Below are 26,491 nucleotides of genomic sequence, written 5' to 3'. Positions count from 1 at the left end.
GAGAACACCAGACGTGACATAAACAGTCAGGACAGTGCTTAGTATTAAGTATGTGCATTAAGGACAAAGGTTATATGACATCAGTCAATATATTGCTTCATTTATCTTTTTACCGCGATAATGATAAGGAACGATTGCTTCAGTTAATTCATTGCCCAGCTCTACATGTAAGGTCCAGTTAGCGTAGTAGTTTTCTGGAAAAACCTTGTACAATAATAAAAAAAATAATAATTTTCGCTTAGTAATTCTATAATCTCCTGCTGATTATATTGAGCACCTCTAAGCAGTGTGTGGAAGGATAACAAGAAGAGAGAGAGAGAGGGAGAGAGAAGGAGGAGGAGGAGAAAGTGAGGGAAGTCAGTGAATCTCCTCTTGTCTGTATGGGAGTGTGCTTTTGGGATTGCCTTATCCTGTAATGAGTGGCTTCCTCTTATCTCAAATGAGCTCTCAGAAGGAGATAAGGCCAGTCAGTCAGTCAGAGCTGCTGCGCCTCCTCCAAAAGCACATCACTGACCTTTGATCACTTTAAATGAATGGTTCTGTGCACACCACGAGCGGCCCATAGCATTTAGAATCCAAAGAGAGAGGGGATGCACTTCTGACTGTCAATCAAACACCTCTCTGTCAATAGATTTTGAGATGATGTTGACAGGAGGTTACTTTTTTTTTGGAGCTTTTCTTCTTTCGGTTGAGTGCACGCTCTGGAGACTTTCACAATAAATCAAGGTTTACGGTGCCTTTCATATACACTCACTGTAATATAAATCACTGTAACTTTGAGGCCAGTTTTAATACTTCAGCAAGAAATCATTTTTCCACTATGTGTGGGTTTGCTTTGTTTTTGGTTTCTGTACATTAGGGAAAGCATGAGTCTTTTAATTGTTTATTACAAAAGTGATTACCAATTAAAAGAGGCGTTCTATGTTAGTAACTGATCATGTCTTGAATAACTGTAAGGCTGATAACAGCCAGAGTATCCAAGGTTACATCCCAGAGAAAAATGTTGCATTCGACAGTAATTAACGATTGCAATGGATTGTTTGAATACATGCTGTCACATCTCTATTCGCCTGTGGTTTGTTGAAGCAAAGTATTGACAAAGTCCTCATTTATTCACTGCAGTTCATGTTCTGTTGAACGAAGAGCTAATTATGATGTTGTTTATTGTGTTGGGTTTTTTTTCTCTCTGTTTTTTTTCTTCTTGTTTTTCCGCTTTCAAGCCAATCGAACCTCAACAACCAAGAGCCAAAGACTTCATCCAAGCTCCATGGCTCCATGAGTGAACGCTGCTTTGAAAGCAGCAATTCTTTCTGCACCTACTTAGACCCAAGGCCTTAACTGTGCTCTCTTTATTTGATTCAAGCCTTTCATTCCATTGGTAGACTTGGAGGAAATGGTGTGTGGAAACTGAAAGAGTTTGACCTTCAGCTGCAGTTGTGTGGCGAGCAGGCAGCGTGGTCCGTAGCATCGCCAAAGCTAACGCTAAGAGGACACTTAGTGCTGGGTAAACATCACAGACCAGCCATCCATCAGTAATCACAGTGACCTCTGAAGTGTGGACGCTACGAAATGTCAGAGCCTTTTTGTTTACTCGCTTTCTCTCTATTTCTTTCTTTCTTTCTCTCTCACACACACACACACACACTATTCCCTCAGGTATTTCCAGGATGGACCCATGCCAATTAAAGGATGTGTCCACTGGAATGGAGAAATTCAGCTGTTTACCCATCTGTCTGTGTTTTGCATGGCTACACTCTGTACGGATGCATTTGTACTCAGATTTACTAAAATATTACATTTGAACACAACAAACCAGTGAGCAATCAAATGCGTTCTTATTTTCCCAAATTGTAATCTGTAGTACTGTAATACAGTAAGTCATACTAAGTGAATCCCTTTGGCAGACACTGCTAAACACATGCGAGCTCTTCTTACACACCAGAGGGAAATAAATGAACAAAACCAACACTTCTTCTCATTGGTGTTTTCTAAAACCCTCAACACAAGCACAATTCCCCCACCAGTCACAGCAGCCTCTGCACACTCTCTCCGAATCAACAGCATCTGGCCACGCTTCCGGCTACGTTTTCTGCTGTTCTGGATAATTAAAAACATATTGCAGCACTTGTACAATCCGGAAGCTTTTTCTTAAGAGCCGGTCTAATATGCTGGAGTTGAAAGCGAGGAAGGTAGAGGCTTAGCAAGGTCGTCGCCAGGCTTTGTCCTTGAGATAAGACTGGTGAAGGATCTTTGGTAATTAACAGGGGCTCAATGCTAGCTGACCCCCTCTTTCTGTGGTCTAGAGAAGAATTGAACCCCTAGCCCTCCAGGCCTGGTTTCAGAGGGAGATAAGAAGGGATAGGAGTCTGATCTCCGTGCAGCATTTGAGTGCTAAAGTCACTGCGCTTGTTTCAGAACGTAGGCGATTGAGAGGGCTTAGATGAAATCCTCTTGTCCTGACGAAAGGCTAAGGCCATTGGATTCGTGGGATATTCAAGCTAAGAGCATTTTTTCAGGCCTGTCTCCATGGGTGTGAAAATGCAGCAAATTTATTGATTTTGGAATGTTTTTTGAAATATTCAGTTAAGCATGTGTTTAGTTTTTGCTGTTTTTTTTAGATGTAAATATGAAATTGTTATTGATTCAATAGTCTCACTACTGGGTAGATACAAATTCAATTTAACGTATTTTTTATTTTGACAATGTATTTCTGAAGTCTGATGTTTGGAGACCTTTCAAACATCCTGTAACTTCATGGCTCAAGCTTTTTCTCTCTACTGAATCTAGCTCCAAAAGGCTTTTTTTTAGATAATTGATCATTTTCACAGCATGATGCTGCCACCACCATGCTTCACAGCAGGGGAAACATTGTATTTGTGGAAATGATCAGTGTTTTCTGGTCCACGAACATAGAGTCTAGTCTGAAGGCCAAAAAGCTCCCTCTGGGCCTCATTAGACCAGTATATATATCTTTTTTCCAGTTGACCTTGGAACCTTGCACATCCCTTTGGGAAAACTTTAGTAAAGATTTAATTATCTTTGAGACTCTCCCATAAGGCTTTGACTGGGGAAAAAAAACCCAGGCAACTGTTGTCATGTGCAGAGTCTCTCCCATCTCAGCTACTGAAGCTTTTAACTCCTTAAGAGTAGCCTTAAGTGTGTTGGTGGCATCCCTTAATACTATTCTTCTTCTTCTTTGTGAGGATGGCCTGCTCTAGGCTGATCTATACATTTGCCATATTAATTTCTTTGGTTCATGGTGGATTTCCTGAATGCCAGTTTTTTTTTTAATCTTCCACCTTATTCATAGTTTGAATAGCATTTTCTCTGAATTGTGAAGTGGTATTTTGTCTTCTTGGCGTATTCTTTATCAGAAATACTGAATAACCATTGACTGAACTTTCCAGACACCGGGATCTGTATACTATACTATAGACACATATACTAGAGACACATTCACACACTCAGGTGATCTCTATTTCAATAATTGTAAGAGTACTATCACCAACTGCTTTTGCGTTTAGACTGTTGAATTACAGATGGTCAGTCACTTTAAAGTGGGTGAATATTCATGAAATCACTTAGTTTGCATTTTATATATATATATTTTTTACTTGGCATTATTTTGACTTCAAGAGATTTTTTGTAAATTTTTTTTTTTTTTTTTTCTTTTACAAATCTTTGGTTCATCATCCCCTGAAATAGTCAGTTGTCTTTTTTATCTTACAAAAATTCAGAAGACAATTTTGGAGAATTTTTCAAACATCCTGTAACTTCACTTTTTTTGCTAATCATTGCTGCAGCATGATGCTGCCACCACCATGCTTCACAGTGGGGAAATGTTGTTTTTGTAAAAATGTGCAGTAAGTGTTTCTAAGTCTACTAAGTGTTTCTATTTTTCCACAGGTCTTAAGCTCTTTAAAAAGGTCCCACTCTCTCATTATCGAGTACTCATATATTGCTCCTCACGCTTCCAAGCAGACTTGTACACTCCCGCAGACACACTCAAACATCAGTAAGGCTTTATGGATTCACCATAATGTAAACCTATGCAGGTGTAATGACTCCCAAAGGAGTAATCACTCAGTTCAGTGAAACCCGCTTCTCACAGGCCAGCTTTCAGGCCAGCAAGCAGCACTGAAGCACTCATTCAAGCAGCATTCCCTGCTAACCTTCATTACAGGTCTGGTGTTAAGTTTAGTGTGTGGTAATGTATGAATAAAACCTAACACGAGGGAACAAGACACTTAAGGGGCACTTAGCCATGTAGCGTTTGTCATCTGTTATTTGGAAATCAAGCGTGAAGAAGAGATATGGCTTCTACTGTACAAGTTTCTCTCACTTTCTCACATTAGCTCAGGACAGCTTTTGTCAAGGGAATGTAGCATTCTCTCAACCAGTGAGTTTGTGAAGTGTTCCAGTTTTCCTGAGGTGAAAGAACCCGCAGAGTGGATTATCTAGAAAATTGGTGCATAATGGAGGCTAGAAATCCCTGCAGTGTTTTTTTTTCATCCAGTTTTTCCAAGTATAAAGAGTTTAATAATAAAGAAAAATGTTATTATTGGCATGCAAACATCATCAATTAATTCTTAAATCTCTCTTCTTTGTTTTTTTGTTCTCTTTCTGAGCAGCGAAGAAGACATGTGCTACGACAGACTTTGCCTGTAAGAATGGACAGTGTGTGCCAGCTCGCTGGAGATGTGACGGGGAGCCTGAGTGTGCAGATGGTTCTGACGAAGCTGACTCTACCTGCAGTAAGTAATGTGTGTGTGTGTGTTTGTGTTTGTGTTTGTGGGGGAGTATGTATGAATTTGCAATGAACTTTTTCTTGTTTTGTATAAAGGTAGCTGCTCTAACTTGAGACAGCAAACATTAATTTTAGGAATTTTCTGTCTAGTTTTATTAACTTTTATATTACTTTGTAACTGTGTTGTTGCATTAATTTTGGCAATAATAGCTGCTGACATTTTGCAATGTCTAAAACCCAATTTTGATTATAAAAGAAATCAAAATTATATTTATATATTTTTTTCACATTTTTCCCTGTCCTTTAGTGCAAATACTTTTGAAAGAACTCCTCTTTAAAAAAGCAAAACATGTTTTGGCAAGAGTGTTATAGAGAATCATATAGAAAATTTATATCAAATAATGGCTGAAAGCTAGGTGACAAAGTGTAGCCAGTCCTGTCTGACTTACTAATAAAACAAGGTCTCCTCATATTAATTTAATAATAATAATTAATTATCTTGATAAAATTGAAAAGGAACATTTCTGCTGTACAGGTAGAAGATGACAGGGACTTAAATTGTATAATCACTGTATAAAAAGTTAAAAGCAGCATTATCCAAGAGTTAATAACTCTCCAAAAAATAAATTATTTGAATCCAGTAACGGTGAAAGTCCTCCCTTTATCATGACATTATCATTTTTGTAGCAAGACTCTTGTTTCATCAACTTATTTTAGTTAAAAGACTGTTTTTAATAGTATGTCAATAATTCAATAACACTGAAGGCAAAGAATTAGGTAAGGTAGCTTTAATAACTTCACTTTTTGCTGTTTAAGTGGTTTAAGATTCATTTGCAGCTTGGTTACAAGTTCCATCTATAGTTTCCATGTATTCCATGTCCAATAGGTCAAAACAAGTTTAAAACAAACTGCACAGCATGCTTTATCTTAATTGGTGTACTGCCTCACACTCATTTTATTATGATGTTATGTTTTTGTTCACACATAACCTAAAAACAGCAAAAGATTTTACATTATGTAGGGAAGATAATACAATGAAAATACTTCAGTTAAGTAAATATACAAAAATTGCTCAAGTACAGTTATGCAGTAATGAAAATCCCCCACTGATTCTTTGTTTAGCTGAGCCAAAACTAACAGTGTGGTCTGTTGAGCTCCATTGCCCCTCTGAATCAGGGTTATTATCAGCACTGGACAGCACTCTTGTTTATGGTGCTTGGCTTGCACACAGTCTGCTTATTGTGTTGTGTTCTGCCTGTAATTGGTGTCTGCAGTTCTCTTCCCTTTCCAAAAATGGAGCATGCTCACTCATGTTTGAAGAGAGGAAATTATTGTCTAATCACATTCCAGTTTCTACAAGACTGAATCAAATCTTTGCACCTTTGTTGCATTTCTCTGGCTGCGACATGGCTGTTGTCTGATTAGGGAGCCAGGAAACTTCAGCATTTTCTCCTCAAACTTCTGTACCGATGCAGATTTCTGCTTCAGGAGCTGGAAGATCCAATTCAGAAAGGATGGTCAGGCGTAGCAATTTGTTCTTCTCTTGCCCAGTGATCCAGAGCAGAGGTGAAGGCATGCATACTGAAGATTCATGCTTCTACGTTTCTATTTCTATTTCAGGGCATAGATACAGTATAATCATGTGTGTAAAAAATGCACATTATTTAGATTAGAGTGATGGAGTTGACACCTGCATACCTAAGGGCATGTAGGTTCTCTTGGATGTTTACTCTGCCAACAATAGTGTCGTATTATATAGTGTTATTGACCTCTACAGACAGAAAATAGCTGTGCAGAAAATGCTTCAAGGGATGCACAGGCTTCTGAAGAGTGTTTCAGAGGTGTATATCACTCTCAGGGTTTAAGAGCTATTGGTCATGTGTTTGTTTTGGATGTCTCTGTCCCCTAGAAACTGTTCACCCAGTGTTTTGATCAAATTCTTGGTGGCAAAAATGAACACAAAAGTCTCTCTCCCACACAAAAACACGTGCACACACACCACACACACACACACACACACACACACACACAAATCAAGTCCAAGGTCACTACTTTCAGAAAGGTGCGTGCACACTAGCTAAACATGTTCCTCAATCTTTGTGCTGCCGGCGTAAGATTGCTTTGGAAAATTGCTCCCAGCTTTGTTCAGGCATGGCTTGCTTCACAACCAGCCAATACTACATATAGCCAATAACCTAGTCTCAGTCCTCAGGGTCCTTTCATATAGGTTATTGTACTTCACACATAGTCTTGTTAGTAATTTTCAAAAAATCCACTCCAAATCTTTTCTCACTCTGTGGTAATAGAGAATTGACTGACTGCTGTGGTGGTACAGCAGACTATCACGCTGCACTCAGCTCGGTAATAACAGGTGAATAATGGTGAAAAATGACTCCAGCTTAGAGGCGGTGCTGCGTGCCATCAATGTCTTGATCAATGGGGATGGCACCGGAGTCATTATGGTTGCATTAAAAAGTAATAAACAGTTGCGTACGTACATGACTTGGACGCTTATACAAAACCAAGAGCCTGCGAGGGTCATGTGGCAGCATAATTATGAATAATGAAATACGGGGACCTACCTCAGTTGTACGCTAATTTATCAGTTTTTCTCTGACCTCATACATGCATGCTTTCTGTACGTATGTATCTATGCTGAGAATGTGCGTATAAACAGGAAATTACAGTAGACGGGTTTACATTTAAACATTTCACAAATGTTACGCACAAGTTATGTTTCCATCAATGGTGTTTTCTACATTGTGTAGAAGTGAAGTGACTTTAAAACAAGTGGAGCAGATTGAAAAAAAGGACAAAACTATGTCAACTTTGCCATCAGCAGAAGCATCTTTACAGCCATTTGCAACATTCTTAAGATTAAGACAATGTTTCAATATTTGCAGTTTAGGCCCCCCTAAAGACTGAAATCATAGTGCCTACTCAAACACCACACATAGTGTCCGCAAACACCACACATCACATCTGGGAGCACAAACACACCAGACAGTTCTGGGACAGCATGGCGTAGAGCTTGGGATTTAGCATTTCAGAATGCCGGAAGCAATATTTGAAGCGTTATGTGGTATGATTGGACTACCCGTAGGGCCGGTCATTTCTCCAGTTACTGACCACCCATTCTGACGGTGAGAACCATGAGGCTTATTATATAATCATTTATTTGACAATAATTCACTCTTGCTTTATTGGTGTTTTGGGATCAGTTATGGTGTGATATGCATGGGACTGCTTTGCCTGCTGTATGGTCGTTTCCATCTTTGTGAGGCTTGCTGAATTGGGGCTCAGACCACAAAATTGTCTACTACTTCACAAATACTACACAAATATATTTAAAATTAACTATACAAAATAAGATCATGCTGAAAGATGGTTGGTCCTGTGAAAGAGGCTTTTTACATACACTTTAATCTGTGTTGTTTTATTTCATTTCAATGCCAGAAATGATGCACAGTTTGAGAAAAGGTCATGTTTTACTTACACTACAAGGTTTAATTTTTGTTCATTTCGTTAAACTTTAAATTGAAGTTATATAATTATAAAGATCAGACATATGACTATTCAGAACTTTATTTTTATAGTCTGCACTTGAGAAATATTTCGATATCAAATAATGAAATATCAGGCAGTATGCTTTGTTGATACTTCTATGTTTGCTTTGCCCCAGTTAAAGAAGCTCATAAAGCTACATTTTAGTGATTTCCCATCAAATTAGAGACCCCAAAAAGAGTCCTTTATTGCTTAAGTTCTTAAAGTGAATGGGCTCATGCTTGTTTGTACATGCAGAAGGCACACGCTAAAGTCATTGGCATTCTACCTTCTTCCAAGATCTCTGCTTCTATCTCGTTATCTCCAATCAAGGTCAGGTCAATGATAAGAGCCTTCCAAAGTTTCTCTCGAAGACTAATCATGTGTTTCTGTCAGTTTCAGATCCTTTTTCATTTCTGTCCTGTTCTGCTTTGATTACTTTGCAATTAACACTCCTCTCTTCCCTCCGCACGACCCTCTGAAACGTATCCGTCTCTATCTCTGATCCCTAGTCAGTTAAATAATGCATCTGATTGAATTGATTTTTTTTGTAAGGAATCAATGGCTGTGCCCAAGAGACTCCTTCGATCAGATTAAAGCCAAAGCAGCAGACGCTGCATCAGGAGCTCTAGTCATTACTAAATTTCAGAGTGAAATGCTTTCAGAGAATTTTGAGGGGGAGCAAAAAAAGCAAAGACAGCTTGGCCTTGATGGCAACAACGCAGCACTGAAACCTCCGCATATCCTTTGTGGAAAAAAGAAGATACTGCTGACCTTCAAAAGCCAAGCATTTATCTTTAGTAATTAAATAAAGTGTTACTGCTGTTTCAAGCTTCACAAAAGAAAAAAAAACTGAGTGATCGGTTTATTGGAAATGGTACCATGTGAACGTGCTGATAATCCTATTTCTGAATATTAGAGTAGATTCCTAGCCTGTGGTGCTCAGCCAGTGTCACTGCAGAATTTCATTCAAACACCACTGTGACACACCTGATCACACTCCAACTGATTGTGCAAGTGCATTTAGACATGCCTGGGCCTGTTTTTGGAATTAAACAAACCTTCAGCTACACTGGTCCTATTTTGAGATATCGTATGAAAAGCTGTATTTCTTCTTTTTTTTTTTTGTTAATAACTTTTTATTTGCATTGTGGGGAGAAGGTGATTACAGCAGGAAAGAGACAAACAATACAGAGAAGTAGATATAGTGCATTACAAAAGATTCCTGATGAGACTAATAACTGAAGACCAGATTCTTATTGTTTTGTCTGATGCACCCTGGAATCTAGCACAGGATTTTTCATGGATAGCAGTATAAAGAACATTCCACTTCCATGCATCAGATAGTGGAAGAGCAGAATTAAACCAAGCCTGGAGATTTTTTTTTGCTGTTATAGCAGCAAGTAGAAGTCTGCGATGAGGAAGCTGGAGCTGCAGTATAGAGTCATCATTGAGAAGAAAGAGTGTTGGGGAAGGGGAAACAGGAAGGTTCAGAGCTGTTAGCACAGAAGCCACATTACACCAGAACCTATAAATAATGGGACATTCCCAAAACATATGCATTACTTAATGTATTTCTTCTTCATCACTTTGTTACTTTTCACTGTGCCTAAGTTACTGTCTCTCATGTCTGCACTCATTCCAGGATTACGACTGTGGGTGTCTGCGTTTGACCTGTTCAACAGACATGATGAAACACTGTGACACTGTGACTGACCAGAAAAAAACACCAGACCTCAACCTGAACTCTGTTACTGACGTTCTTTAAAAGAGAACTGATCCGTTATAAAAGGATGACAAATCTCAAAACTGACAACAGTCACAGCACAGCTGCTTATTATCAGCACAAAAATTCCCCAAAATACCATATAAAGATCGGCCAATACTGATTGTATTGGTTAATGGACATTAATTGACCTTTTAAGCTCCATGACTTTAATGACACCCTAAGGATTACTATTCAGCAGCTACATGCAAAGCAATACAAAATGGCTTAGTTGTTCCTAATTTATACCAGTGAGGAGCAAGGCCAGAAAACCTTGGTGGTTCTGTGGAGTTTAAGAGATAAATAGCTGCCAATACATAACCAGCTGTGACCTTCAAATTAATAGTGTTATGCAGCGATTGCTACCAGAGACTGCCATACTAATAACACATGGATATTTAAGAATAGCTGATTATGCAATAAAAATATCCTTGCATATAATTTTATAATTTAATTAGTAATTAGTAATTAACAATGGAAATTGCAACCATAGTCTTTTATTGCAACATAGCAGATACATCTGTAAAACAAACATCCCAATTAACTTTAAAATACCTACTCTGTAATCATTGTTACCCAAAATGCATTTAATTAAATATTCAGATTTTTGTTTGTTTGTTTTTAACCTTTTTTAAGGTCACTTTTTTAATGTTAAATACATTTCTAAAACACATCAACCATATCAAAGTGTTAAATAAACCAGAATATGTTTTATATATACATTCTTAAAAGTAGCCACCTCTTGCTTAGATGACAGCTTTGCATGTCTTGGCATTTTCTCAGTCAGCTTAATGAGGAAGTCAAATTGGAATGGCTTTCAGTTAACAGCTTTGCAGAATTTGATCAAAATAAATTACTATAAAAAATATATGGCTCTCTTACTGTGTTTGAGAGCATCAGTTGTAAAGTTGTGAAGAGGTAGTGAATAAACCTCTTTAATTAATGTTCTAATCCATATTATGGCACAAACTACTCAACTAAATAAATAAAAAAAATACTTAAAAAAAGGAATCACAGTTAAGGTTAAAAAATAAAACAAGCTATGATGAAACTGGCTCTCATTAGGACTGCCTCAGGAAAGAAAGAGCAGGAGTTCTGTTCAGGAGTTCTAAGTTCTGTTGCACATAGTAAGTTCATTAGAGTTACCAGCCTCAAAAACTACAAGTTAACAGCACCCCTCAATTGCTTCACACGTTTAAGTTAACTACATTATTCCCTGTGTTCCTTCATAGTCTGGATAACTCCAGGAAAAATAAAATAAAAAACATTGAATGGAAAGATGTGTCCAAACTGTACTGTAGTTTACAGTTCAGTCTAAGTCCATTAAATAGGAATTGTTCATGGCCTTTTTCGAAAGATTATGCTTAAATGAAATGAAATATCAAAAAGCTTATATTGATTCATAAGACAAAGGCCTGAGCCTATTGTGGTGTAACTTTGCATAGTAGTTTTGCTACTTAATTATTTTGGTATTAGGCAGAAATCCAGTTAGATGCACCGGACGGGTTCAATTTCATGCTTCAGGCGGCGGTTCCCTAAAGTAATTTCCCATGTGGCCGCGCTCCGCCAGCATTCTGTGGCCTGCAGGAGCTCGACTGGTTTCTCGGCTGTCCTCTCCTGTCCCGCCATACAGTGTGGAGGTGTCAGTGCTGCCTGATTGCTTTTTAGCCACGTGGCCGGGGTGAGCCGTTTTAATTTCACTGCCATCAGAGCTGGTTTCCCTCACTATCTGACTGAGCTCAAACAGCAGAGTTCATCTGCTGACTACGAGAAGTTTCCCGCTCTGCCAGCACCAGTGTTTTTCTGAGCTCATCCTTTTTTTTTGCCTGTCTTGTCTCTTTCTTCCTGTGCAGAAGAAAGAGTGCTAAGTACAAAGTGTTAGCACGTCTTGCATGACAGGAAGCACGCAATTAGTATTTTGTGACAAAACACCAAAGTGAAAGTTTGAAGCGAAGACACTGTCAGCTACTGAGATTGTTAGAGATGGCTAATTAAGATTTCATCTCTGCGCTTGTTTGTTTGTGTGCTTGTAAGACTTGCACTGTAATTATGAATGGATTTAAGTCACTGAGCTATACTTGTTCTCGCTTTTGCTGCAGCGTCTCGTGAGAACTGCGGAGTGCTATCAAAGTGACTGGGCTTGCTGAGAAGTGCTCAGCGGGTTGGGAATGAGCTGCTGCTGTTGTGGGAAGCACTGCTGGATGGGGTCAGGGGCCACTGTTCCTTGGAGGCAGAATTAATTGACAGAAGGCCTAGAGACATGCATTCTCTTTCACTCTGCTTAGACCTCTTAGTGCTCGGCTATCCAGTGGAGTCTAGACATAGAGTGAGCGTGTGGTTGTGCGTATGTGTGTGTGTGTTTGTTAGTGAGGTTGAATTGATTTTTGGTGTGTGTGTATGTGTGTTTGTGTCTGTGTGGATTTGTGGTTAGAGATCATGAATAATTTAACTGGGATCTCTGTTTAATGTCACCTCTAGAAGTTCGAAGGAAAAAGCAGCAGAACACCCAGAGACAAAAGAAAGTTTTGAATCCTCTCAGGACTTTTAATATGTGAAATATTCATTCAGAGCTAGATTGATTTGACAGCATGATAGACAGCATGTATCCCTGTATTGCACTCAGCACAACCTGGAGGGAAAATATAGGTTTCAGTCCTCTGTCTGGCCTAACAAAGATTTCCAAAGCATTTCTGTTATGATTCCATCAATTTCGTTTTTACACTCAATTAGTGACCCCTGATCTTGCTGTTTGCCATTGATCCATCGTCAGTGGCCTTAGGCCAGGGCTAGATCATAGTACTTCCTCCATCACTCACTGCATTCTCTTTACAAGGGCATTACAGGAGATTGCCTGTACTCTTTTCATCCCTCTGCAAAGAGTCTATTAGTTTTGCCTCAAAGTCATGTAGAGGGAATCTGTACAGATATAATGTTGCATTCATCTAGTATTATGCACTTACTTCATTTGCAGCAGCCAATAAGACTGGTCTAAATTACTCAAAATTACACAATTGCTTTCACTTACATTTAAAGTTTTGTTTTCTTTTTCTATGATACTTTTTTAGATATGAAGCACCACATAAACCTGACTTTTATAGTTCACTTACTTGTTTACGCACTGATATTTAGTGGACAAAACTTTCTCCAAAATGGGTCACTATTAGAAGTTGAATAGCTTTTGGTGCTGGAACACTGGAACACTGGAAGCTTTTTGTTCTGATAGCGATATGTTGCTGGATACATTTCTAGATTTTTATGATTTTGACAACCCAATTACAGAAAACCCATGCCACATACCATATACCATATACTGTAAACTGGCTAAAGCACAGGCAGACAGAGCAGATGAAGCAGACAGAGTACCATAACTTCATATATAACATTCATTACAGGACTATATTGCATATTATGCAAGCAAAGAACAGATCTGTTTATTTGTTAATTGTTTCACAAACTTTACTGACCATGATCACACTGCACTAAGGCAGCTACTGAAGGACAGACTAGAAGACATGCACTTGATGGCTGATATGGAATTTAAACTGGAATTTTATTGGCATTTAATTTTTGGAAACTCAAAAAAATGTGTATTTAGGTGTTATTCAGAGCTGGATTACTTGCTAATAGTTGATGACAGGTCAGTGGCACTGCATGGACTAGATAGGGTACAACTTGATGTTTGCTGAAAATCACTTTTGAGTTAAAAAGATATTGCATAGATTAACTTAAATATTTATTCTAACAGACCTTTAGGTCACAGTATCTTTTAAATGTCATTAACCAAAGACTCTGAACGAAGATTCCAAAGCATGACATCAACTGAAGTAATGCTGATCTTTAAGTTTATCATTTTTAATAACGCCATGCAGTCACTTTAAATCTGTTCTTTTTTGTTTACTTGTTAAAAATAACTAATGATGAGAGGAGCTTTTTTTTTTAGCAGTACTTGTGTATTTTTGTGATTGTTGACAACATGACTGGAAGCTGTTTAACATTTCTATTTATGCTTCCACAATAATGAACTTAAAAAAAATGTGAGACTGGTCTATTAGATGTGTTTCATAAACCAAAATGTTTTCTCAAACGTCTTTCTCCTGATACACCTCTATTCACCTCTCTTGGTCATCCGTAAACTGGGGGACACTGAGTGATGAATGCATAAGAAGAGGTCAGTTTTCCATGGCACTGCCACTAATCAAGCAAAAGCCCTAATTATAAATGAAATCAAATGCAATGTCACACAATTCCCCCTCAAACCTGGTTAGTTTATCTGAAGGACGGAGACTGTGAACGCTCCATAACACATGTAGTAAATTAGCCTGCTGGAGAGAGGTTGCCCTCCTCATTACACAAGCCTTTGCTCTCTGATGAGATGCCCTCTGAAGACTTCAAAGAGAGGAGAACAGAGCTTAACTCTTCTATTAAAATATCACGGGGAAGGGTTTGCAGCAGATTACAGCTTACAAAGGATGTGCTTGCCTCCATTAATTCATGCCAGATATACATAATCCCAATAAGATTAGGGTACTTTGAAAAGCATTTTGTGCCCCACACGTGTGTACACGTTTACCATGGTTTGTTAATTATTAATGAACCGAGTCTTCGGCTGTGTGTCATTCACTAAAGCGGACTTCAGCGTTCTACTAATTTAATTCCTGCTCTGATTTAACTTGAGTAACGGTATTCCCTGCTCACTCATGCAACGCACTGCTGTAGTTTTCACAGCCATGTAAAATAGGGATTCCTTCATTGAGTCCCAGTGAACAATGTATTAATGATGCTACGCTAGATTAGCAGATTGCTGCACGAGGCAAAAGAGGCAAATCTAGAGGCAAATATGACTCAATCTTTGTGATGCCAGTCTGCTGCCCTGTAAGCCAGAGGTTTTAGTGTGGGACTTACATTTTCTCATGGTCATTAAGTCGCGACCCACTTTTATAGAATACAAATCAAACAAATTTCTTTCTGAAAAATAGCCTTCAAAAACCCATTTGAACATACATATGCATGCTAAATTAAATTTAAGAGCTTTTTTTTAAGAAACTGAGGAGGGACATGACAACTGCATGTATAAATGCTACTACAATAAAATTAAATATCAAAACTGCACAAAATAAACAAGGCTGAAAATTTTGATTTTTCACTTCTCTGCACATCTCTGCGCTCAGAGTACATTAGTAAAAGTGTCACAAATGCCAGACACGAGTGAGACTCATGCAGATTAGAATCAGAGAATTTGTTAAAGAAGGTAACAGTACTACAGGGAAAACCAAGCACAGATGTAGCTAACAACAGTAGGGCAGCATAAACCAACAACATACCCCAGAGTGTTTGATGCCGAAGGCCATACACAGAAGATTAACAACACAAACCATGGGCAAGGCAAAGAGCAAGGTCCAAAAGCAGGCAAAAAAAAAAGGTAAAACCAGAACACAATCTTAAACAGGAGGTCTAAGCTAAAGCAGTAGTCAGTAAACAAACAGGCAGAGGTCATGAAAAGCAGAGAAGATAGAAAGAACGCGAGGTAGAAGAGCTAGGAAACTAGATTCAATACCCGGAAACGAGGACCAGAAACAGAGGGGTATTTATATAAGCGGAAACAGAAAATGGCAATTGGAACAGTCATGTGATCCAGAGGGTAGAGCGCAGGTGCATACTGGGAAATGTAGTAAGATGTATGTAAGATATATGATCATGCACACACTCTTCTATATTAAATTTCCAGGTGCAGACAATGATAAACAAGAGCGTCCTTAGGCTGCACTCTTTAGGATGAGGTTTTGATCAATTTTAGACTTGATTTGAGCTGCCCTGCTGACATCAAAGTCAGAGATTCGTCCTCTCAGAAAGTAGCCCTTGGCAGAGACTGAAGGGAAAGAATGTAGACTGAGTGTCAAGAGACATGGAATTGCCCAGTACAGAGCACAGCAACGTTTACTACAACACTTTGATGTAGAGAGGAGGATATATTGAAAGAATTGCCCCTAAGGGACTGGGCCATAGTGCTTGATCCATGCGAGAGGGGCGAGACTCTTGAGGGATTTAATAAGGAAGGGATTTGTGTTTATAAACAGAACATGAGGGACAGTGACATTCAATCGAAGTGGACTTGTTAGACTTGCAAATCATGACCGTTTGATTAATGTGGCATGAACTATGGGCATTTCTGCAAGAGAAAAAAAGGTCAGCGTTCTATATGTGCTTGTAACAGCAATTTAGGCAGCTGTGCTACTTTTACCCCAGAGGTTGCGATCAGTTTTCAGTTCGCTTGTTTAGTGAGTTCCACCATTACAGCAAACACACTTCAGCACAAACAGACTCAAATGAAGGCAGTTTGTATTGCATACACTATATTGCTGAAAGTATTCGTTCACCCTTCCAAATCATTGAACTCTATGTTAGCTACAAAGTGCTATCTAGCTTTAAAAACACTGGTGACTGACAACCTAGCTGTCTCAGGAACCTCATCTTCGTCAGACGTTTCATTTCTTGCTGCTGCAAAAAAATTGGTGAGCTTTGTCAAGTTTTCTGTGCTGGACTTCCTTTCCTTAATTTTCTTTCTTTTTTGGACACCACTGGGATAAGGCCAGCAGGCCAGCAGGGCAAACCAAGCAATTGCGTGGTTTGCGTGGTGGTTAAATTCTCCCCTGGGTGGCAGAGGGTGTTGTCAGCAGCTGCTAAATGTAACTAATAAAGTAACTTGTAATTTAACTTAGTTACTTGTAAAATCAAGTAATCAATAACTTAAAAAAGTTACTTATTTAAGTAGGACTTATTTACATATTTAAGTAGACTACAAAATATTCCACAGTCAACTATAACAAAGTGGAAGCGACTAGGCACAAAAGCAATTGATGCGGAGACCTCCAAACTTACCATGGCTTTCAGATTAGCTCAAGAACAGTACAGCATAGAAAGTCTCATGGAATGGGTTCTATGCCCAATCAGTTCCATCCAAGGCTCACATCACCAATTGCAATACAAACGAGTGGATACTATTGCCGATATAGTGTATCCCTGATTATAAATCTTATAAATATACAGTAGATGTGATTTGATATTGATGTGATCACAATCAAAATGCATCGGTAGTGACAGATGATAAAACACATTTCAAATTCCATCTGTCCCATACTGAGTGACTTTTATTATTATTATTATTATTATTATTATTATTATTATTATTATTATTATTATTATTATTATTATTATTATTATTATTATTATTATGCTGTAATTCCTCCACCTAAAAAGAACTAATTGTGCTCTGTGTGATTAAATGCACAGTTGGATTGGTGATGATATCCTTGATATGCTTAAAAAAGACATGATAAAATGTTTCCCAGCTCTAATAAGGGGTTAGGTAGGCTACACTTTTTTTAAATACTTTTTGCGCCTCCATGAAGCAATAGCTATGAATTATTGATCTTTTTTTTAGTCAGTATGTCTTTTTTCTCTTCTTTAGGCTAAAATTAAGTGTGAACTGCTGCAACAGGCAGGCCAGTATTCTGATACTGCTTGCATAGCTGCAGGACTGCACCCATTAATAAAAAGTACATGTTGAATGGGCTCATAGTAAAACTAAAGTCAATGCATGGTGGTGTTTTATCAGCTTCTAACCAGGGCTTTAGTTTTTAATCTTTCTGGGGCCCTTTGGAAATAATCCTATTTGCCTTCTCATCATTAAGATTCCCTTCAGAGTGGCAGGTCAGCGGAGGGCAGCTGGAGTGCTAGAGAATGGGTAATTAAAGCAAGCCTGAGTACATTGATTAGAGCCTATAGGATTCTGTGTGTGTGCGTGAGTGTGTGTGTGTGCGTGAGTGTTTGTCTGTGTGTGCGTACGCTTGAGCAGACAGGGATGCAGGGCCGCAAGGGGCTTATTTATCTGACTGTTCACATGTGATCTGTGTGTATCGTATGTGTGTTAGTAGGCTATTCCCTCAGGTGGCTGTCAAATACCTCCCATGCTCAAAGTCTGCCTCTAAATCCTTTTGCTCCCCATCTCTCATTATGACCTGAATCTGACCTCTCTCATTTTCTCTGTCTGTCTCTATCTCGCTTACTTTTCTCACTCAAGCTCTCTCTCTATCTCTCTCTCTCTCCCTTTCTTTCACTCTCTCTTTCTCATTCCCACTCACTCTCTCAGCAAAGGCTAATGAAGCTGTAAATCTGGCCACTGTCGGCGTGTGGCATTTATGTTGCATCAGCACTAACTCACTTTCGCGTGTGTCACGTGACCCACTCCCAAATGCTCTTCACCTCCCTGGGTGTGCACGCATGTCCACACACTCCGCACACCCCTCTCCCTCACAGGGCTCTTTGTTCTCATTTTCCCCACCACAGGGAGTTCTTTCACCCCCAACCACAGGGAGCTCTCTCATATTGAGTCTATGGGCAAAAAAATTGAGGTAATGATACTTAACAAATCACCAACGCTCACAATCTGAGCAATAAAAATATATCTTCTCCACACTGCATCTCTGCTCATCTGAGAACCTCTCTTGCCTTTTATTTTATTAATTATGCCTGTTTTATTTTTACACCATAGAGTAGCCATGCCTTTCTTATTCTCAGTGAAGAGCACACAATGTACTACAGTATCCTTTATTCAAACCAGTCGAGTTTATTGTCTAATAAATCTGAGTTTAATATAAAATAAATGAATTAAAGGAAAACGTTTATTGCAGTATTCCAAGTCATAGTTTATCAAGCATGTTTTAAAGCAATACACCATTTAGTGCAGTGCATTTCATTCTTTTGTGTCTTTCATGGTCTTTGTCTTCTTTAGTGTCGTCTTTCTCAGCACTCAGCACTTCTGAGCACAGCTTTCTCTCTCTCTCTCTCTATCTCTCTCTCTTCCCTCCCATCTTTTTCTTTTTTATAGTATTATCAATTTTTTTTCCCCCAATAGGTTAAATATTACATTTTTCAGCAGTGGGTGGGTTTTATTGATATAAATGGAGGCTGGTCTCATCTTTTACTACGCAGGTTTTTCCACTGTGATTAAAAGTTTATACCACTCAGAGGCACATCCACATGGCGCAATCATCTCTCATCCAGAGCCATTTATTAGTTATAATTTCACCACCTCTCGTCGCTTTATTACCGCCACATTATACCAAGCATAACTGATGACTTTTTCATTGTTAGACTAACTGCTCCTCACCTCAACACACTGGGTCAAAAAAGGTTCTTGTATAATGAACTGGTTTATTCATTAGGCTATTTATTTCATGTATTTATTTTTTCCAGCTTTCAGCAGGAAGGCTCATTAACTGTGTCTATGGAGATTATTGGTTTGAAATTGCCGTTACAGAAATAATGAGAATGAAAAACAATCCATGTCCAAAACTCACCTGTTCAGTTAGTTCAAACCACAGGCAGTGTGTAAGAGTGTGTGTGTGTGTGTGTGTGTGTGTGTGTCTGTGGTTACAAATGACTAAGACGGAGAGGTGGGAAACACAGGGTGTTTCAAAATATGATATTATAAGAGTACATTGCCTATGATAATGATATCATGATTTTGTGAATCTGAGACACTCAACATATTGCAAGACAGTTCTCTACTGCATAGGATAAAGTTCTCCTTGTTAAGCAAATTTAAGGAGTCATGGATTTATTTGTTTCTGTTTCACAGAATTTGACAACCAATTTTCTTCACTGCAGATTTACAGTATAAATGTTGATTAATGCCACCACTTATGTCAAATTAGGGGATAAATCTTAGGGAATTTAAACCACCTATGTTTTAATAAAAACATAGATTTTTGATGCCATGTATCAATAATGTATTGGTTATGAAAACTATACAATATATTGCAATAGCAATATTTTGCCCCACCCCTACTAGGACCATATGACTATTTGGGCATGGGGTCCTGGGGTTATCCTCTCTTTAACAGGAAATTTAATTTTTACCTGGATCAAATCATCCTCTAAATAGAATTAAAAGCTGAATTGTACTGTTTCTCACAAGTTGTCTGATCTGACTATCCTTCATGATCAAATCTGTGTTTTTCCCAGTCAAACATGTCTTAGGATAACTAAAAAAGGAGCTTTGTCTGCTGGTATATTTTTCATTTAAGACATCAAACATGTGTATCGATAGGACACCCTTGGCTAGATGATATTAAACAAATGTTACATAACAAAACACATTTTGTTTTTAGTGGCCATATATTTTACCCAGTCATCTGATGATTGAAAATAACAACTAATTTATTAATTAGGATATTTTTGCTTATTTATCTAATCCAGCTTCCAGCACAGACCCACTCATTAACTGTGTTTATGTGGAGTGTTGGTCTGAAATATACAATACAGAAATAATAAGAATGAATAAACAATGCAACAATCCAAACACCCTGTTGATTTATTCAGTTGAAACCACAGGCTTTTGACCAGTGTGGTGCTGCAGAACCACCATGTAACTGAGACCGCTGAATAATCCTCCTCTGCCCACCCAAACAGCATCGACTGTACATTGATTTTCTGAGTTGGGATTAATTGAAACGCTGTAGAAAGTCTGAGCACTAGCTATAAAATAACACGTGGCTGGGTCTGTGGCTCCAGTTCAGGCTACTTTTAGTGCGTAAAAAGTGTGTAAAAAAAATAATAGTGACACATCCTCTGCACATATCATTCTTCATCATGTGGCAGGGATTTATAACACCTGTTATTAGTACCCCTCATTGTTTGTCACTGTTGAGTCAACGCTCCGTTTGATTATCATAGAATTAGCCTGCAAGGGTAAGGGCTCAATCAATCACCTCCAGCGTGAGCCGTTAGCCGTAGCCAGGCAGTGCACGTGGAGCTGGGAGCCTGCGCTGTGTTAAACATGTTAAGCTATGTTTCTCTCTCTCTCTCCCTCCTCCTCTCTCAGCAGAGCAGCATTAGAGAGGTACTTAATCAAAAGCGCATTAGCATATTGTACAGCCGTCCCATCTTATCGTAGCCCGGCCCCACTGCAGGAACGTGGTCAGAATACCAGAAACATCCCTTCATTTCTACTAATGGGATCTGTGAGTGAGGTCTCTGGATAGACAGATAGCAGCACGCTGGATCATAATAGACCTACACACATATACAAACATTCACACACACACACATTCACACTGTTGTGTTGAAATGAAAACATCCTACTGACAATCAGAAAATAGACTACGGCTCTCAGTTCAGTAGAACTAGTGTCGCAATCAATACAGCGAGACAATAGTTGATGATGGTGATTCCCCACTGTGCCCTGTTATGCAGCTGTGTGTACAGCAGTGAAGGTAGGGCTACTTTATTGGCCTGCTTGTTTGCTTCCAGTTTACACAGATATTTATCCCTTAACAGAGCTGCACACACCTAATGTGCAGTAAGGGGAGTCCACTGAAGTAAGTAATAACAATGATAAACAAGAGGTGTCTGTATGTATGTATGTATGTATGTAAGAGTGTGTGACTGTGGTTGTATATACTAGACTATAGGTGCTGGGGTAATCCTTATTTCTCAGAGGAATTCGATTTTATTTACATCTATGTCAGTGTTTGTATCCCTTCTCCTCCTTTGAGAGAATTACAAACTGAATTATTATTTTTTTTTACTGAAATCATTGGTGTTTTAATAATTTATGTCCAGTTCAGAATTTCTGTTTCACTCCAGAAAAAAGTTTTTTTGTCTGATGCTACATTTAGTTGTTTCTTCAAACATGTGTATCCATAAGACATCATTTGCTTATGATGCTTAAGATAATAATGATCATTATCACAGTTTGTTTTTACTGAACGTAGATTTCAACCAGCTATACGATGACTAATTATGCCTACTCAGGCCACTATTATCAAAGTATCACCAATTCACATTCCAGGCCATGCTGCTTGCCATCAGCAGCCGGAGTCAGAGTGAGCACAACTGGTCATTCTCTCTTCTGGGTGGGTGGATGGTGTTCTCTTGTCACATCATTCCCACTTGGATGTTTGTAAGCACTGGTGTCTGTTAGCAGATGAAGTTTTAGAGCTGGGGATCCAGGACTTTCCTCCATGTGCACTTGCTACTCAGAGGCATTGGATGACTTCACATGTGTCAGAAGAGGCAGTGTAAAATGCAATAGATCAGTGTTTGGGCTGGAATAAAATATTATTATTGTGATCTAACGCATAGTTTTTGTTTGAGGCAAAACAAATGTTACATTTTGTATAAATATACTGAACATTCAGTAGAAACTGTTGGAAAAAAAAAAATTTGTATACAAGACTGTATACCAAGACTGATTTTGTATTAAACAGTAATAATGTAATAAAATAAAAAAACTTAATGTACTACAACACTAAAGTGGAGAGGCATTAATAATGAGCGGGGGAGTTCATATGAATGGGGCCTGGGGTGGGATAAAATAATGATTTTGCGATATACCATGTAGTTTTTGTTTGCAATACTTTATTAAAACATAGGCACTCTAAACTCCCTAAGACTCAATTCCGAAATTTGATTTAGTAAAGTGACTGCTTTATTACTCCACATGGTGGCACTAATCATATGAATAGAGTTATTCTGCGGTGAAGAATATTGGTTGTCAAATTAAAGTGAAACTGGCACCAATAAATCCGTAATTCCTGGTATTTGCTTATTTAGCAGTATTTTATTCTCTTCAGTAACACAGATGCCCTGAATTTTGTAGAGAATTATCTTGTGATATATCAAGTATCACAGAATTACAGCATCGTGATATCAGTATTATAGTATTATACGTATTTTTTTAAGTATTTTGAGATGAAAAAATGTAGTTTTGTTTTGATTACATTTTTTAGGTAAATTGCATTCAATTATAAAAAAACAATGCAGCAATTTCATTTTAAAAGGCAAGTCTTTATGTAATGATTTTTCAATAGGTCAAGAAATATGAAAACAATGTTTTTATGGTTTTGATTTTAATTTCATCAAATATTCTGGATGTTGCTGTAGACATTTCACATTTCCCTTCTGTAATGAGCGACCATGTGATGCAATCATGCAGACACTAGACACTTCCTTGACCTGTGATAGGTTTATTGCTATTCAGACATGAGAGTTTTATCACTAAAGAGAATATTTGTATTAATAATATATCATGCATCTTGAGAAACCTGACCAATTCAGAAAGGTCTTGTGCTTAGAAACTGAAGGAGAGTGAATGACAGCGAACCTGTATTGTTTCAGACGTTGCAGTAACCTTCAGCCCTCATAACGAATACACTGAAGGTCCTGCTGGTCCTGCCTCAATGTATTTAGGCTTGATCATTGAATCAGAAAGGCTTTCCAGGAAGATGTCGATTCACACATTGATACATCTCGCTCTGTCTGGCAGGCTTTGTGTAAGTGTCAGGTTTCTTATAAAGAGATATCCACCCAAAGTTCTTCTGGTTCCTCCTTAGAGCAGCACTGACCTTCACAAGGACTACCTACTAAACTTAACTTCCTTCAGGTAGCATTTTCATCTCCTTTTCTGACAGGACCAGGGCACTCTGTTTTTACAGACCCAGATAAGAATTGATAAAACTGCACCACAGTGACCCGGATTGGCTCTGTGTTCATTTTAAGTTAAATTAGGGTTCTGACACTGGGTCCTGAGTTCATGATTGCTGTTTAAGGATGATTATAGACATATTTTAGAGCTTATTCCTTGAATAATTTAGTAAGGAGTTCATAAGGGTGGGAGATATGGCCATGAAATAATAGCATAATATTTCAGAGTATTTTTTCAATAATGATATTTTCGAATTGCAAAACACATTTTGTTTTTACTTGATTTTAACCAGTTATAAGACGACTACATATACCTACTTTGGCCACTATTATCAAAGGATTACCCATTCAAATGCCAGACCATGCTGCTTGCCATCAGCAGCCGGAGTCAGAGAGAGCACAACTAGCCATTCTCTCTTTGTCTGGGTGGGTAGATCTTGCACTCTCTCGCCATATCATTCCCACCGTGATATTAGCTGTTAGCTGGGGATCTGACACTTTCCTCCGAGTGCACTGGCTAATCAGAGGCAGTGGATGGCTTCACATGTATCAGAGGAGGCATTGTATAGTGTTGGAGGCATTACTAATAATAGTAGGAGTTCATATAGTTAGGGTTGTATAGTTAGGGTTACATATAGTTAGGGTTGTATAGTTTTTGTATTGCAGTTTTTGTTAATAAATTTTGTTTGCATATGAATTAACTACTGCAGCAAAAAATATGTTACATTTTGTTTAAATATACCAGTTTTGAACAGTCAGTAGAAACTGTTTGAGAAAAAAAATATTAGAAAATTATTTGTATAAAACAGTATTAATGCAACAAAATAAACAATGTAACATAAAAAGTACCACAATACTAAAGCTCAGAATATTCAGTGCATGCATATAAACTCAAAACTTGAAAAAATATACAAAAAATATACCCTTATAGCGTAACAAAAATAACATCAAATACAAAATAGGGTGCTTTTAAGATATAATACCGTTATTATCACAATAAAATAAGAAGTATGACATTATTCTTGTGTACAATAGGTAGCTAAATATAAGGCTTGGCTGAGAAACTGTGTATATTGGGCGTACATGGAATGGAGCATAGTTCAAGCGTATATGCTTTGCTTTTACACTCTTACCCACCCACACGCAATCTGTGGCTATAAAATTGGCCCTTAAATGTTATTTGTTAAAATCGTCTCTCTAATACGATCTGATGCAGGGAAGTAATGATTTCTTTGGGCTTATCCATGTGCATCTCTGAAATTTCATTTCCCCAGCTGCTATTAACCACATTCCATCAGTACCCAGATGACGGTGATTTGTATTATTAGATAAATATGATAATCTAATAACCTCCCGCTTTCACTGGTCTTCTCATAACTTTATTCCCTGAGGAAGAATTGAACTGAGGACAGAATGAGTTTTACTGGGTGCTAGATTACACAGTAGCCAGTGTTAAGCACGCCTTTTCTATCAACAGGGTTTTATTCTTCTATGGAAGATGATGCGTTCTGTGTGAAATGATCTGTAGGGATGTGCACATTTATATCTCTTCTCTCTGAGAAATAAAAATCCTCATTTTCCATTAAAATGGTCTAGGTTTTTTATCATTTATGATTTAAAGATGCTTTTGTCAGTATAAGTATTGTGGATGCTAAAGGAAGACCAGACAGGCTATAACTGTTTCAGAGTGCATCACTTTCTCATGTGCTAGCCACCCCCTTTTCATTCAGGGCTGAACTCTGGCCTCTTCCTGCCGGAGGCTTCTTTTTTCCAATTACACGTGCTAACCTCCTTTATCCATCTGTCACATGGAGCAGTGAGATGCTTGCTGGAGGGTCCACGTCTTACTGTACAGTTCCCTGCTGTGAGAGAACCTTCAAACTCAGTGTAGGTAGTAATTATAGTCTGTGAGTAAAGCAGGGGTTTAAGAGCTGTTTAGGTAACACTTCATTTTTATGGTCAGTAAATTCTTGACTATAAATGGTCTTGCTTTTAAACCAGTGTTTTTCTTGTTTTGATTTAGTCAGTACAGTATTAAACTCCATACGTATACATACATACAGCCTGTCTGGCTTTTGTCTTTAGACAAGTTACACTAATGCTGCAGTAGATTTACAGTGGATGATTATTACAGCAGTCTGCAGAATGTCTTATCAAGAGTTTTGTTTTATGATATTTTTCATTAAAAAATTACATTAACCAGACTGCAAAATAAAACAATATATATAAAATGTACTGTAAAATGCTAACCACGCTAAGCACTAGCTCTTTTGCTATTTAGAGGTGAGAATTATCGGCCTGTTGCCTGCTGCTAAGCATGGCTAGCACTGCTGGAGCAGCATTAGCATTTGCCGCTAACTGCGCTAAGCACTAGCTCTTTTGCCATTCGGAGGTGAGTATATCGGACTGTAGCCTGCACACTTATCGAGTTAAAACAAGCTACGTAGGGCAAACTAAGTAGCTAATATCGCTTTGGCTTACCGGAACACACAGGGTTCCTCAGTGTAGCACTGTTGGGTGACATTTACAAGCGCAAACCGCGGCTAGTGCTAGTGGTTAGCTGTTTATGTTAATGCTGCTGCACCCAGCTTTATTGGAAATCTGGAAATCTAAGCTTACTGTGAATAAAAAGAAGCGCTTTAGTCGCCCAAATTAACAGTTGTCAGGAGAGAAATCTTTTTAGGTTAACATCCAGCACTCATTTGACTTATTTATGTATTTCTTTTTTATAATTACAGTTTTGTTTACTCAGCTTAGCTTTACCTAACATAGTTAATCCCCACCACCACTCTGTGATCTGCTAAATAAGAAGGAAAACATGGTGACACCCCTGTTCCTTACTAGTGTCGCATAATGTACTTCAATGTATGACATTAATTTAAGGCAACTGTTAATAATGGTATTTAAAAATAGATACCTATACTCTTTGTAATGAATGGTTGTCAGAATTT

The 26,491-nt window shown here is 38.2% G+C and overlaps 1 protein-coding gene across 4 annotated transcripts in view; it reads left to right on the top strand.

Annotated features, from left to right (window-relative positions):
* lrp8 (low density lipoprotein receptor-related protein 8, apolipoprotein e receptor) overlaps positions 1–26,491 on the top strand; it is a 199,958-nt gene that overhangs the window by 85,516 nt on the left and 87,951 nt on the right. For all 4 annotated transcript variants that reach the window (XM_049479356.1, XM_049479353.1, XM_049479355.1 and 1 more), the window contains exon 3: positions 4,632–4,754. In XM_049479356.1, coding sequence (XP_049335313.1) covers positions 4,632–4,754 — 123 coding nt within the window. The remainder of the gene's footprint in view (positions 1–4,631; positions 4,755–26,491) is intronic.

Source organism: Astyanax mexicanus, chromosome 5, assembly GCF_023375975.1.
Source record: "Astyanax mexicanus isolate ESR-SI-001 chromosome 5, AstMex3_surface, whole genome shotgun sequence".
Classification (NCBI taxonomy): Eukaryota; Metazoa; Chordata; class Actinopteri; order Characiformes; family Acestrorhamphidae; genus Astyanax; species Astyanax mexicanus.
The sequence above is the reverse complement of the archived record's forward strand: the minus strand, read 5'-3'. Positions and strand labels throughout refer to the sequence as shown.